This window comes from Pantherophis guttatus, chromosome 13, assembly GCF_059756535.1.
Source record: "Pantherophis guttatus breed Tessera chromosome 13, ASM5975653v1, whole genome shotgun sequence".
Classification (NCBI taxonomy): domain Eukaryota; kingdom Metazoa; phylum Chordata; class Lepidosauria; order Squamata; family Colubridae; genus Pantherophis; species Pantherophis guttatus.
Genome location: NC_142075.1, coordinates 19992651 through 20005555, shown reverse-complemented (window position 1 = coordinate 20005555; position 12905 = coordinate 19992651). Strand labels below are relative to the sequence as shown.

At 39.3% G+C, this 12905-nt stretch overlaps 1 protein-coding gene across 16 annotated transcripts in view; it reads right to left on the bottom strand.

The window, feature by feature from the left end:
- Positions 1–12905, bottom strand: part of MYO9A (myosin IXA) — a 95060-nt gene that overhangs the window by 28123 nt on the left and 54032 nt on the right. For all 16 annotated transcript variants that reach the window (XM_034432643.3, XM_087878185.1, XM_087878186.1 and 13 more), the window contains 9 exons: positions 7800–7875; positions 7497–7637; positions 6162–6201; positions 5204–5326; positions 4542–4622; positions 3594–3704; positions 3108–3230; positions 2208–2357; positions 816–1138 (listed from right to left, as the gene is read on the bottom strand). In XM_034432643.3, coding sequence (XP_034288534.2) covers positions 816–1138; positions 2208–2357; positions 3108–3230; positions 3594–3704; positions 4542–4622; positions 5204–5326; positions 6162–6201; positions 7497–7637; positions 7800–7875 — 1168 coding nt within the window. The remainder of the gene's footprint in view (positions 1–815; positions 1139–2207; positions 2358–3107; positions 3231–3593; positions 3705–4541; positions 4623–5203; positions 5327–6161; positions 6202–7496; positions 7638–7799; positions 7876–12905) is intronic.

Below are 12905 nucleotides of genomic sequence, written 5' to 3'. Positions count from 1 at the left end.
CCTTTAGAACTATTAATGAATCCTTAATTAGTAATGTTAAGAGAAGGGATGGAAATTTCCAGATGCAAAGCGTATGTTTAACTGTTTGAAATATGATCTGTCCTCAAATCTTTATTTACAGGGGCTATGTTCATAATATATCTGTACGTGATTTGGGCTTACTGCAATGTATGAATCTAGTCATTATGATTTATCAGCCATAAGATATAGCTTGCTGTACTGTAGTTGAACTAAGGAAATAGCCATTTCTTCTACACACCATAGTGAACAAATGATATACATACGAATCCAGATAAAAGTTTTATTATATTGTAAACCAAATCATTAGAGGGCACTGAACCAATAATTGTAAGTTTTATAACTAGGTAAAAGGGCTATTTTATGCAGCAGCATCAGAACATGATAATAAAGAATTAAATTTGTTTGTTCTATTTAAATATCTCTTTTATCACCCATCCGGTCCCAATACCACCATTTGAACACGTACAGTGGCGGATTAAGGCTCACTGGTGCCCTAAGCACTGACAAATCTTGGTGGCCCCCTCCTTTGTACATACTGTACAAAGGAAGCCAAGCTTAGGCTACATAAAAGTTCTACTCACATCATGTATAATATTTGGCTGCCATTGTTCATGTTTTAGTTTAGTTTTATCTTTTTTTTTTATTATTTTTTTACAAAACTTGTTTTTTTTCTTTTCTTTCTCAACTTTGTGGTGCCCCCTTTGGGCCTGGTGCCCTAAGCATGTGCTTAGTCTGCTTAATGGTTAATACACTGCTGGACACGTATGTCCTTCCCAAAACATGGCATGCATTACCTCTGCCGTGCTTTGTAGCCTCTGTAGGCTGCTTGCAACAAAATGATTTTGTTTCTCTTGGCTCTGTAGAGAGTCCTTGTGCGGTAGCTCCGCCAGTGCGCCTGGATAGAGGTTGCCGCAGCATGCCTACGTCTTAAGCAGTCCCGCCAAGAGCTCTGGATAATGAAACCTGCAATCCGCATCTGCTGGAAACTTCGCCGGGCCATGTAACCTCGCCAGGACGCCTGAAGGACCACAGCAGCTCGCTCTAAAAAGGCTGAATGGTTCAGGGATTCTTCCTCCATTTCAGCTTCCTTCCTTCTCTGATAATGACGCCAACAATGCTGCCCAGGGTATTAAAAAAAAAAAAAAGCAAATACTTTATTGACACAATAATGAGTTTTTATCCAAAGCCATTAGCTGGAATAGTTCTTGTTAAGGCTTTTCTAACGCTTAAGTACCAATTTCTAATATTACGGCAATCCAATTAATTACAAAAATCTTATGTTTACTGGCATTTTAAAGTGTGTGTTTTAACGCAGACAGAAGTACATACCAATCCATACAAGAATTTTATTCTGGCAGTGAGGATGAAGAAAGATGTTCAATTAAAGAATAGTTAGTAATTTTCTTGCACATGGTATGAATACATTGAATAAAGCCCTCCATTTCTAAAGAAGGTTGGTTTAAGATTTGATGCATTGTATGAATCCAGAAAAAAGATAAATTCAATAATTAGCTTAACTGTGTTGTTTAAAGGCAACAGTTACCTATGTTGAGAGTAAGGTAATGTTGTGGCCCACCAGCAGCCAGCAGTGCTGGCAGCAGATTCGGACAGTGAAGAGGTTGGGGAGTAACATGGGCCAGTCCTGGAGTCTGGGGAAGGCTCTGATCAGGGCTCTGCGTCGGAGGCAGAGAGAGGGCCAGGGCCGGATGCCAGTTATCTGCTGCCTTCGGAGTCGGATATCAGTGAGGCAGATGAACAGCTGGAGCCTGTCCCCAGTGTGCGCATGCGCAGAGTTGCCAGACGAAGGGAACAGCTAAAGAACAAGGATCAACTTCGGAGTAAGGCCACAGGTGGATGATGAAGGGCCCCTCCCAGAGGGAATAAAGAGAAACGAAAGTGGAGTAATTGCAGGAGACAATTAGTTTGCTTAATTGGTTTGTGACTCTCCAAGACTCCTTGCCAAGTTTTGAAGATATCAGCCTGGCAGCTCTCCAAGCCAGATAAGGTCCGTGACTGGAAATTCTCCCTTGAAAGACTTGGCTGGATGTGAATGTGAAGAATTCACAGTAACTTAATAAAAAGGGTTTTTTGTTGGGACAAGGGGTCTGCTTCATGCTCTTGGGAAGCCTAGGTCAGAACAGGTAAACAGGGTTTAAGCTTAAGAACAGCATACAGTTGGCCCCCACCTGTATGATGACAGCAGCCTGCCTCATGCTCAGGAAGTGTCTCCTGTACAGCATCGTCCGGAACCAGCTTTGTAATAAGATAATCCTTTGCAAGACCTCCTCGTGCAACAGTCCTTGTAAAAGCTGTCGTCCCTGTTCCTTCATGAACACCTGATGGACAATTGAACAATCACAATTAATGTCATTCCCTCTGCATATTAGCAATCTGACACACATATGTGTTGTCAGCCCTGGAGCCATTTTCCCCTGGCACCTTCAGGGCTGCCCCAGCGGAGATGAGTCGAGCTGTGGGAACGGGAGTGGGGAGGTAGAGATAGCTGGGGGGATTGTAGCCAAAATAAAATTATTTCCTTTGGGAACCAAGGACTTTCCCACTAGGTGCAAGGAGGTGGGATCTGAGACCAAGTGACCCTTGGACTGTGACCTGATTGGACCACAGGGTCAAAAACAGGATGTAAGGACATCCCGGTGGATGGGCAGAGCCTCTTGCTGCCGACGCTATTCGTTCGCGTGAGCCGGATAGAACCAGCCGGATTTCACCACTGGTTTAGAGTCGGGTTTCCCCAGATGTGCCAATATGACATGCCTAATAAATCTATACTTTGAAGAATATGTCTGCCATGGGAGTTTTAATTCCATTGGGTGTGTTACTTGGAACCCTGACACTTTTTTCTCCGGTAAAATATCTGTGCATGTGTCAGGAGACCCAGCCTGATTCTTTCAGTCTCTTTTTACAGAGAAATTAATTCGGTTCTAATCATCCCTCAGATATAATGATAAAAAGATGGGTTCTTTGAAATCCAAGCTTCAATTCACAGGACTTTTTTCAAGGACTCATGAGGAAAGAACATCCCAAAATCCCCCTTTGAAAAGTGTCTGGAAACAGCAGTTGGACCTTACCATGGTTCGCCCGACTTGGAAACTATCTGCGTTGGTCTTTATCTTTTTGAAGAAGCCTTCAATATTCTGCTTAGATGGGACAGTGCCTCGTGGGAGAAGTACATGGAAGTGGTCTACAAAATCCTGGCAATTTAGACACACCATCACCATATTGTTACATTTATAAACTCTTCGTATGTCAAGCATAAAAGGAAATCATGTTAGCAAACTGTATCTAGATTTTTCAATACGCAAAAGTTTGTATCGCTTGAATCTTGAAGAAATACAAATAGGCTGAGGCAGCTCACAAGAAATACTGCCACGCACAACTCTGTACATTTGGAAGCAGGTTTGGATTTACAAATAGCTCCAGCAACAACCTTTATGGTCTTTTTTTTTTTTTTTTTTAAATAAACAAAACTAATTAAACACAGCCAGTTCAACTGCTTTCAGATTCTTTATACTAGCACCATAACCTTTCAGAGAATCAAGAAAGAATAATCTCACCTGGAAAGAATATTTACAGCTATATCCTGACTGTCGGATGCGTACTGTCTCTAGCATTCCTGTGTATCGCAGCTGTCTAAGCACCAAGTTATCATTGAACCTCAAGGGGAGCTGGAAAAGCGAAAAATACAATTTGAGCCTACAGAACCAGCTAGGTATGATAACTCGTTTCTAGGTTTGCGTGTTTTTAAATGGAGCCAAGACACTTTCGCAAAGTAGCAAATTGTCCCACTTTCTAAGCCTAATAGTGTTGTACAGTTTTGTCCGCGTTACTACTTGACAAAAAACTGAATCGGTCTCAAAACCGAATATGCAATCATCTACAAGCGTAGCTTAATGCCCATCTTGATGTGAATATCTATGAAGATGTTAATCCTGTGCCATATTTAGCAACAAAAAGGCATTAGGAAGTTAATAGCATTGCTTATGAAATCAGGAATATTGTATCATGATATGCCTAATAGTCATTGGACACAAGACTGCATCCTTTTTTGTAAAAAGTATTGTAAGTTTTACAGATTTGTCACAGCAAGATGACCTCACATCTATGAACTCTGCACTTACAGTTCCAGCCAAGAGCCAAACTGGAAGAAAAAAATCACGGAACATTCCACATTAATGTTGCTTCAATAATATGTTTTCATCCGGCAGATAATAAGGGAAGGTTTTACACCTACCAAAATTATTCAGTCTGCAAATTGATTCACTAGAGGCCTGTCCAAAATCAGGATTTTAAAGTTAATTTTTCTACATTACTATTCACGCTGACTTAAAGCTCTGGTTTTTTAATATCTCATTTTGATATTTGCTATTTCAACCTGCCTTTGTGTTATGACTGCTCTTAGGGAGTGCATCTTATTCTGCTTTCTGTAATCTTTAGCTATGTGACAAATCGCAGGTTTGAATGTATTTCAGCTGCAAATCACTCGGTGTGGGGGAAAGGTTTACCTTCTCAGCGTTAGAGCGGATGCATTTGACAAAATAGGGTTCTGCCTGTCCAAGAGTCTCCATCAACTTGGTAAGTGAAGCCTGCAAAACAAAACATAGTGTTGGCTTTTGCAATCGTTATTTAGGCTTTGTGAGAACAGAAGCAGATATCCCAAGAAAACCATCTAGCAGCTGCGGTGCTCAAACAGTGCAGAAAAGAGGGAGGATTGAATGGAGGTGCTGAAATTTGTTCGTGCTTAACTATAAGCTTTAGTTAGTATAGAGAGAGAGCTGGCTTGGTGCCATTATCTAGACCAGCATGTTAAGATTCCTCCTCCTCCTCCTCCTCCCACTGAACCAGCCCAAAATAACATTGATTTTCTCTGAAAGTAGAGCCACCCAGGACTAAATACCTAAAAGCAGGGTTTTTCAAACTTAAAGTGTTCCATGACAACTGATGGGGGTCCATGAAAAACAAAAGTTTTTTTCTTCTTCTAAAGAGCTATTAAAAAAAAAAAAGAATCTCTAGAGGCTTTGCCTCTTGTTCAGCTGTTTCTGAGAATTTTTTCCCCCTAACCAACAGAATCCATAGCCTGAAAACGTTTGACTGACATGCTTATTCCCCCCCTCCCCTCCACCCCCGAATTTACACTTCTTGAACCAAACAACTGCAAGGAAGTAACCTGGAACTGGGCACTGATGCTCGGAGGTTTCTTCTTCTTGTGAAGATGGAGAAGAGACTTTGTGATACGGTCGTGCAGAGTCAGGTTTGTCAGGTGCTTGAGGGATTTCACCTCCAGCAAGTGCTGAGAAAGCAGAGAAGAAGCAGAAAAATTTGGAAGAAACTTAAAAGGGCATAAATCAGTTCAAGTAACACCCTTCAGAGAGGCATACTTCGAAATGTAGGGCTACAAACAAACCAACCCACATTTTTGCCCTGGATCCCAAAGAAGGTTAACCAGCATAAGAATTTTCATATTATTTATTATCTGTTGATAAATATGTTGCCATGTTTCCGCCATGGTCAACAAATTACTTGTCTGGTAATTAAAGTCTGGAATAAATTTTATAATTGGTTAGATAAGAAGAAGAATGCCAAAAACAAGGGATAATGAATATCTGGAAATGTATATATCAATGTATATTAATATATCAATGTATATTGAACTTGTGAATGTAATATTGGTTTATTAAATACATGCATAGTTGGTTAGGAAGTAAAATACTGTATACTTGATATATAATGAAGTAGGAGATATGTAAATTTGTAAATAGAGCAAGGAATAGATTACTTATTAACTTGATTTTGACGTAAATGTTAGAAACAAGAGACGTTGAGCAATGTCCATTGTTTTATTTTTAAAACTAATAAAATAATAATAATAGGGAAAAAATTATTTATGCATGAAGAATTATTACATCCATGTGAGAAAAAGCATTCTTTGTGGATGGAGTTATGTATGGATGAGATCCTGTAAGCAAATGAGTAGATGATCTCTATGCTACGTTTTGAATAGACATTTATTTGTATGCAGGGCTTGTAATTTTTTACACCAGATGGGGAAGGACTATTGTGCCTGAAATAACTCTTAACTACATCCATTAGCAGTGGATTTCAGCCAAGGAATAGAATTCTCTCACCTTTGGTAGGCTGGGCTTGACTTTAAAGTTCTTGTTTCGCCTATGGAAGATAAGAACCAAATAAAAGCAGGTTTACACTGTTAATCTGTAAACATTTCAAGACCAAAAGGCTTGATTTGGACGTAACATCAAGCATGAGCTCTGGGTTCACGTGACTCCTTATTTCTTCTTATAAATATATATATATAAACTTTGAGACCAAGTACATGCACTGATTGATACGGAAATGTTAACATGATCAAGTTTTTCAAACCATCCAACATCATAGAACAGGTTACATTATAATCCTGGACACTATACATTTTTAATAAGCAAAACTTCTAAAAAGTTAACCCATTTATTTTAGTTGCCCATTTATTAAGGAAATTACACCATATAAGGGGATTTAGATGGTGAAAGTTATGACATGACGAGAAACTGTAGACAGATTTTGTTTCTTCCAATTTAAATCCTAAGAGATCAAGCTTATATTAAAGGATTTTCTTTATGTTATTGGGCTTATTGGGGGCAGATTCTGAAGAGGAATGTTATGGGTACCTGAAGTAGCTCGTAAGCAGCTTCCATGTTCACTTGATAGTATCTCATGGAAGTTCAATCCACAACATTAATCTCTAGTGCACAGCTGAACAACCAGCAGCCTTGAAGATGTTATTGGACTGAAAGTCGGCTCATCCTCAATCTGTTCTGGTTAGGGCTTATAAAAGATGACATCTGGAGAGCCACATCTGGACCAGAGTTTCTCTAGCATTCCAAATGTATATATTAACCTCTTTTGTAGAGCTCAGGGACTCTTACTGCTTTATAATTTTTTAAAAAAATCTGTTTTCAGATGCACCATGCCATCGATGTTCTTAGCAATATCAACTATCAACTGATCATTCTATGCCCCTGAGATACAGGTAGTCCCACACTTACAACAGTTCGTTTAGTGACTGTTCAAAGTTACAATGGCACTGAAAAAAGTGACTTAGGACCGATTTTCATACAACCGTTGCAGCATCCCCCATGATCAAAATCTAGATGCTTGGCAACATGATGGTTGCACTATCTGGGGATCATGTGATCCCTTTTTGCGGCCTTCTGACAAACAACATCAATGGGGAAGCCAGATTCACTTAACAACTTAACAAATGCAGTGCCTCCCTTTAACAACTGCGCAAGAAAAGGGGGGAAACTCACTTAACAGGTGTCTCCCGTAGCAACATAAATTTTGGCTCAAGTGTGGTCATAAGTCGAGGACTACCTGTATTGAGGACCCAACTTTTTTTACCCTCACTTGTCCTACATCTACCGTTATCCAAGCCACCTTTGGAACAAAGACAAACAGTCACTAACATGAGAATGCCGTGGGCACGCTCCAAAAGCTTGCTGCTAGTCGAATTCACAAATATCCCATCTTTGTCAAGGAAACTGCTGGGGCTGGAGAGTCGGCTCTGTCTGAGTCCCATCCTGCTATTCCACACGCCGTAGGCATCGCTGAAATGTATGGAAGTTGTACACTTTTACTTTTTTTACTTTTCACAGAGAAAGGGAAAGAAAAATGTCAGTCATTGAAAAGGAGAAATGCATCAAACAGCACAGTCCTGGCATCGTAGCAGAGATGTCAAATTTCTTCGGCTGTCTGATGGATCCACTTACCGCTGGCTTTTCTCGTTAATCGTGTTAACTCCCTGCAGGTCGGAAAGGGGTGTTCTCGGCCGTTTCCGAGCAATACCTGTAGTAGCACATCAATAAAAAAAAAAATGTAACGTTCCATTTTGCGCAAATGAAATTCACTGGATCACATTTGAAAAGGACTATTGAAATGTAGGCTAAAAATGGAACATGCTGGGAACAGGGAGACAATAGGATTTTATTATGGGGTGAGGTGAAGTGATATATTTGACAGGCTTCTAAAAATAAAGGAAACCATTTTCTACTCAGTTGCCATAAAAAAAAATGACTTATAATTCTATATACGAGCCATATTTTAACTTGATGCATATCCCTTTTTTCAGAGGCAAAAAGCAAGAGGATTTTGTCAGTCAAGTTGCCTGGCATTAAAATCATTGGCTGTCATAATTAAGATACCAGTTTCTATGCAGATTCTCAGTCATCCAGGTGATGATTGTCTCAAAGGTGCTTTTTCAAAAGGCAATTGGACTTTCTTGGTTTTTGATTGAAGACGTTTTGCTTCTCATCCGAGAAGCTTCTTCAGTTCTGATTGATGGTAGAGAATGGAAGGATTTATATTCCTTGCAGTCGGTCTTTAGCATTTTCACTCTTGCTTGCAGATGACTGCAAGGAATGTAAATCCTTTCATTCTCCATCATTCAGTCAGAACTGAAGAAGCTTCTCAGATGAAAAGCGAAATGTCTTCAAGCAAAAACCAAGAAAATTCAGTTTCGTTTGGAAAAAGCACTTTTGGGATAAGATACAAGTTAGAATGTATTTTTAAAAAGCTCTTAACCATGATCAGAATATCTGAAAATTGTTTCACTCTCCCAATTACCTACATTTGTTAATCATCTGAGAAATACGACCATGTGACAGTAATAACTTTTTGCAAATTGAAGCCTCTGACTGCTGCGAACAGCAGCAATTTTTCTGGTGCCTTTTTTTTAATATGTTATGAATCATAGCTGCTGCATATCTTTAGCAACCAGAGTTTAACAAGGACATTTCGCTATTTTTGGTCTCTCCATTCCTGCCTGAAGCACAATCTCTATGGAGATCTGTTTGATCAATAACCGATAGAAGATTGCACTTATTCCAGTCTAAAAGCCTTTGTCCTTGGTTTAAAAATATTGCCCTTCGTGCTTTAGAACGGCTAATGCTTTTTTTATCATCTGAAAGTTCACACTACAAATATGAATGTTTTTGGTAATCGTTCTTCTGACCACAAAACCACAAGCTTCTATTCTAATTTTACCTCCAATGTGAATTCACTTCGTGGTTTTAAGAAAGCCTTGTTTCAAACTGTGGTCTTAGTTTACTTCACCGGGTGAACAGCACTTCACATTCTTTTTAAAGTAATAAATTTTTATTGGAAGTTTCAAAACAGAAAGATAAAAAGCTAATACAAAGTATGACAAATATAGAAAAGAAAAGGTAAAAGTAAAAAATACAGAGAGAAAAAAAAGGCGGAAGAGAAAAAGGAAGAATAGATAGATCTGATATATAAATATAAAAAGAAACAAAAAAATCCATAAAGGTGTCTGGAGAATTCAGAGGGCTAACACAGCCTCTGTCTGTAACTCTAAAGTAATTGTGTGTAATTGTGCCGAGAACAGCTGTGTGATTTGGGAAAAAGACAAGATTGCTATAAAGATTTCTAGACAACGATCATTGTAGCAGTGACACTTATCTATTCTTCTATGAATTACATGCTTAGAAAAAAACCCTCCCCCTCTACAATAACAATTACTGTTATTTTCAGGGTTTGTTGTTATAAGCGTATCCTGACATTAAAAAGTAGATTATAGTTTTGAGAATCAGTGAATTTCATACAGGTTGTTTTTTGGTTTTTTTTGCCCTCAAAATAAATTAGCTAAGCTAAGCTAATATGTAAAATGGGACAGGATTTACAACTATCAACTGAAATGGATATTTTTTTTCCAGCCTTACTGGAACTATTGCTTATTTTTGACTACAAAGATCTGGAGAAGAAGAGCAAAATAAAACACTGAGACAAAGCTGTAACTGTTTTCTCAAGTTTTTCATTAGTAACAATTCCAACTGAAAAGTTACAAATCTGTCTGTGATCATCAAAAATGTGTTATTTCATGGATTCAACAAACTAAAACATTAGCTTTAAATCTTATTTTATTCATCTAAGTAAACCAACATGGTATTATTGTAATTCCCCCCCCTTTTTTTAGGAAGTACTCATTTACACCTCTTAAAATTAATACTTAATTTCATTTTTCTTTTGCAGCCTTTAAACCAACATGTATAATCTAATGCAGAGTTCCCCAATCTTTCTGGCTTGATGGATGGATGTGGGGGGGAGGGAGAGAGGGGATGGTCCCACACGGGTGGGTGGCAAGCGCACGCACCTGTGTAGCTCCAGTTGCGCGGTTTTCACACGCGCCCACCTTCATGTACACGAAGCATGTGTGTACATGCTTGCCCGCTGCTCGTGCAAGTGTGGATGCGTGTGCATGTGCTCGCCCACCGTTTCCATGGCCCGGCTACAAACAGCTCATGGCCCACTAGTGAGCTGTAGTCCAGAGTTGGGGACCCCTGATCTAACGCATGAATAATACAGTTCATGCACACTTTAATGAAGGACATTATTAATAGGCTGTAAGAAAATTCAAAATCAGGAGGTAAAGGACAAATTATCTTATCAATCTGTGCCTGTTAACTGGGAGTCAGAAACAAGAAGATCTCTGCAAATATTTTTGCTGGGTCCATTGACCTGAAATTGGTGGTGACATGAGATTATTCCCCAATAAAAGCCTAAGCAAATCATAGATGTATTCAGAAGAACAAAGAGTAGCAACGTCTGAGATTATATCAATCATAATTTATTACATTATGCATTTACCCACATGGAAAGCCAAGTTTCTGTAATCTAGGAAGTAAATAAACTGTAAACCTCAAAGCTTGGCAGAAAACAGGTAATTTTACTTAACAGAGAAATGCAATGATTACATTAATAGCTTTGTAGTATCTGAATTTGTCTGGTCACTAGAGCCAACAATTTTAGAAAACCTGAGTATTGTATCAAAATCACTAAACTTCAGTGTAAGTACAAAAAAACAGAGAGTCAGCCAGCCAATATTTTATATAAAAACTACAGAATTCTGGTTGCCTGACCTCGAAAAAGGATGCTGTGGAATCAGCACAAGTAAAAAGCAACTGAAGAAGTGGTACCCTCCCAGCAACTCTCTTCCCTCTAAGCCTGCAGAATAAAAACCTTTACTGCACGGGCTGAGAGCTGTGGTCAAAACCACAGAATAGGGGAATAGGGTGGAGGGACATCAGGCTGGGGAAGACCAAGACTAAGAGCTAAGGTGGCTATTGAGCCTCAGTGGCACAGTGGTTAGAGTGCAGTACTGCAGGTTACTTCTGCTGACTGCCGGCTGCCTGCAATTTGGCAAGTTCAAATCTCACCAGGCTCAAGGTTGACTCAGCCTTCCATCCTTCTGAGGTCGGTAAAATGAGGACCCAGATTGTTGAGGGCAATATGCTGACTCTGCAAATGGCTTAGAGAGGCTGTAAAGCACTGTGAAGCGGTATATAAGTCTAAGTGCTATTGCTATTCCTTCTGGCCCCGAAAAAAACCTGATTAATGAGGTGACATTGCGTTTTTTTTCAAGATTTTGAACAGCATGAAAAGTGATGAGTTTTCCATCTTGAACCCTAGAATTCAATGCTTAATTAGGAATAGACCTGGAGGATAAACAAGTACCATTTCGGATTAAATACTGCACAACTTGTTAGATTTTGCTATCATACCATAAGGCAATAGCTACCAATGCTGATGCTTAGTGTACTTTCATGAATAGTTTGATCAGTAGCTATTTACCATAATGATAATTGGGTCTTTACATTTTATTTTCATTTTAAGCCATAACTAGACTGTTGGCTTCAAACTCTTTATGTTGGATTAGATGGACTTTTTATAGGGACTAGCAGACCAATTCTTATGCAGTTTTATTCAGACCTGTATTTGAATTAGAAACACAGCTAGAGAAGGTTATATAAACCCCCTAAAATTACTCTCCCAAATCACACCACCTGGTCCCCTTTCAAAAGCAAAGAAGTTCTCCTATGTATGTCAAGACTTACCATCTACATGATCTTCACACAGAGCACCCATCTTTGCAGGAGATGGCACTCCAGGATATATTCAAGATATACATGAGAGAGAGGCATTTTCTTTATTCATATATAAACAACGATATGTCATTTGCTACAAACCTGTTTACTCAAAGAAGGGAAGCAATAACAGGCTTCTTGGGACAATTTGTTGAATTGTTGACCCCAAAAAATATCTGCATTTGTTCCTACAGGAAGAGTCAGGCACACTTTGGATATAAAATCTAGCTGCCCCTTTCTGAAGAGCAGCGATGAGGCATATGGTCATTCAAATGAAGTCATCTCGCCATGGCGTATGCAAAGCTGTTTAATGAGCAAGTTAGCATCATGGTACCCTTCGGCGGGCTCTCAATGTAGCTGTTACACTGAAACACCATGCGCTGCTCTTTATGGCAGAGGGGGTTATGTTTCATGCTGCTGGACCCCTTCTCCTCCCACAACAGGAATCCAGCTGTCATTAGTAACAAAGGCAAGGGGGGCCTGGTTTTCATGCAGGACTAGTTCATTATGTAACAAACAGAAGTGAGGAGAAGGAAATGGAGACCAAGGGCATCTTTGCCATTCTCTAGAATGAAAGGAGTTCTCTGACAGCTTACCGGTTTCACGTAAGCTGCACTAAAGCCGTTAAATCCTAGGTAAATGTTATTGTATAAAAGGGGAGAAAAAAGGGAATGAAAATATGGTCAGAGTCTGCTATAAGATTCTGGATATATATATATATATATAAAGATTTAATGCTTTTCAGCAAATTCTTCCTTCAGCATCTCCTTTGTTTACTCTAAAGGCCGCTGCTGCAGAAGAATTTTGAGCCAATCTCCGGGAACTCTGGGAAATCATCAATTGTTACTTTGACCATATGGTTCAAATGCTGTGGATGGGTTTGCGATTAAGGTATGGTTCAGGGCATCGACAGCTAATCTCTAACGTTCACCTTGC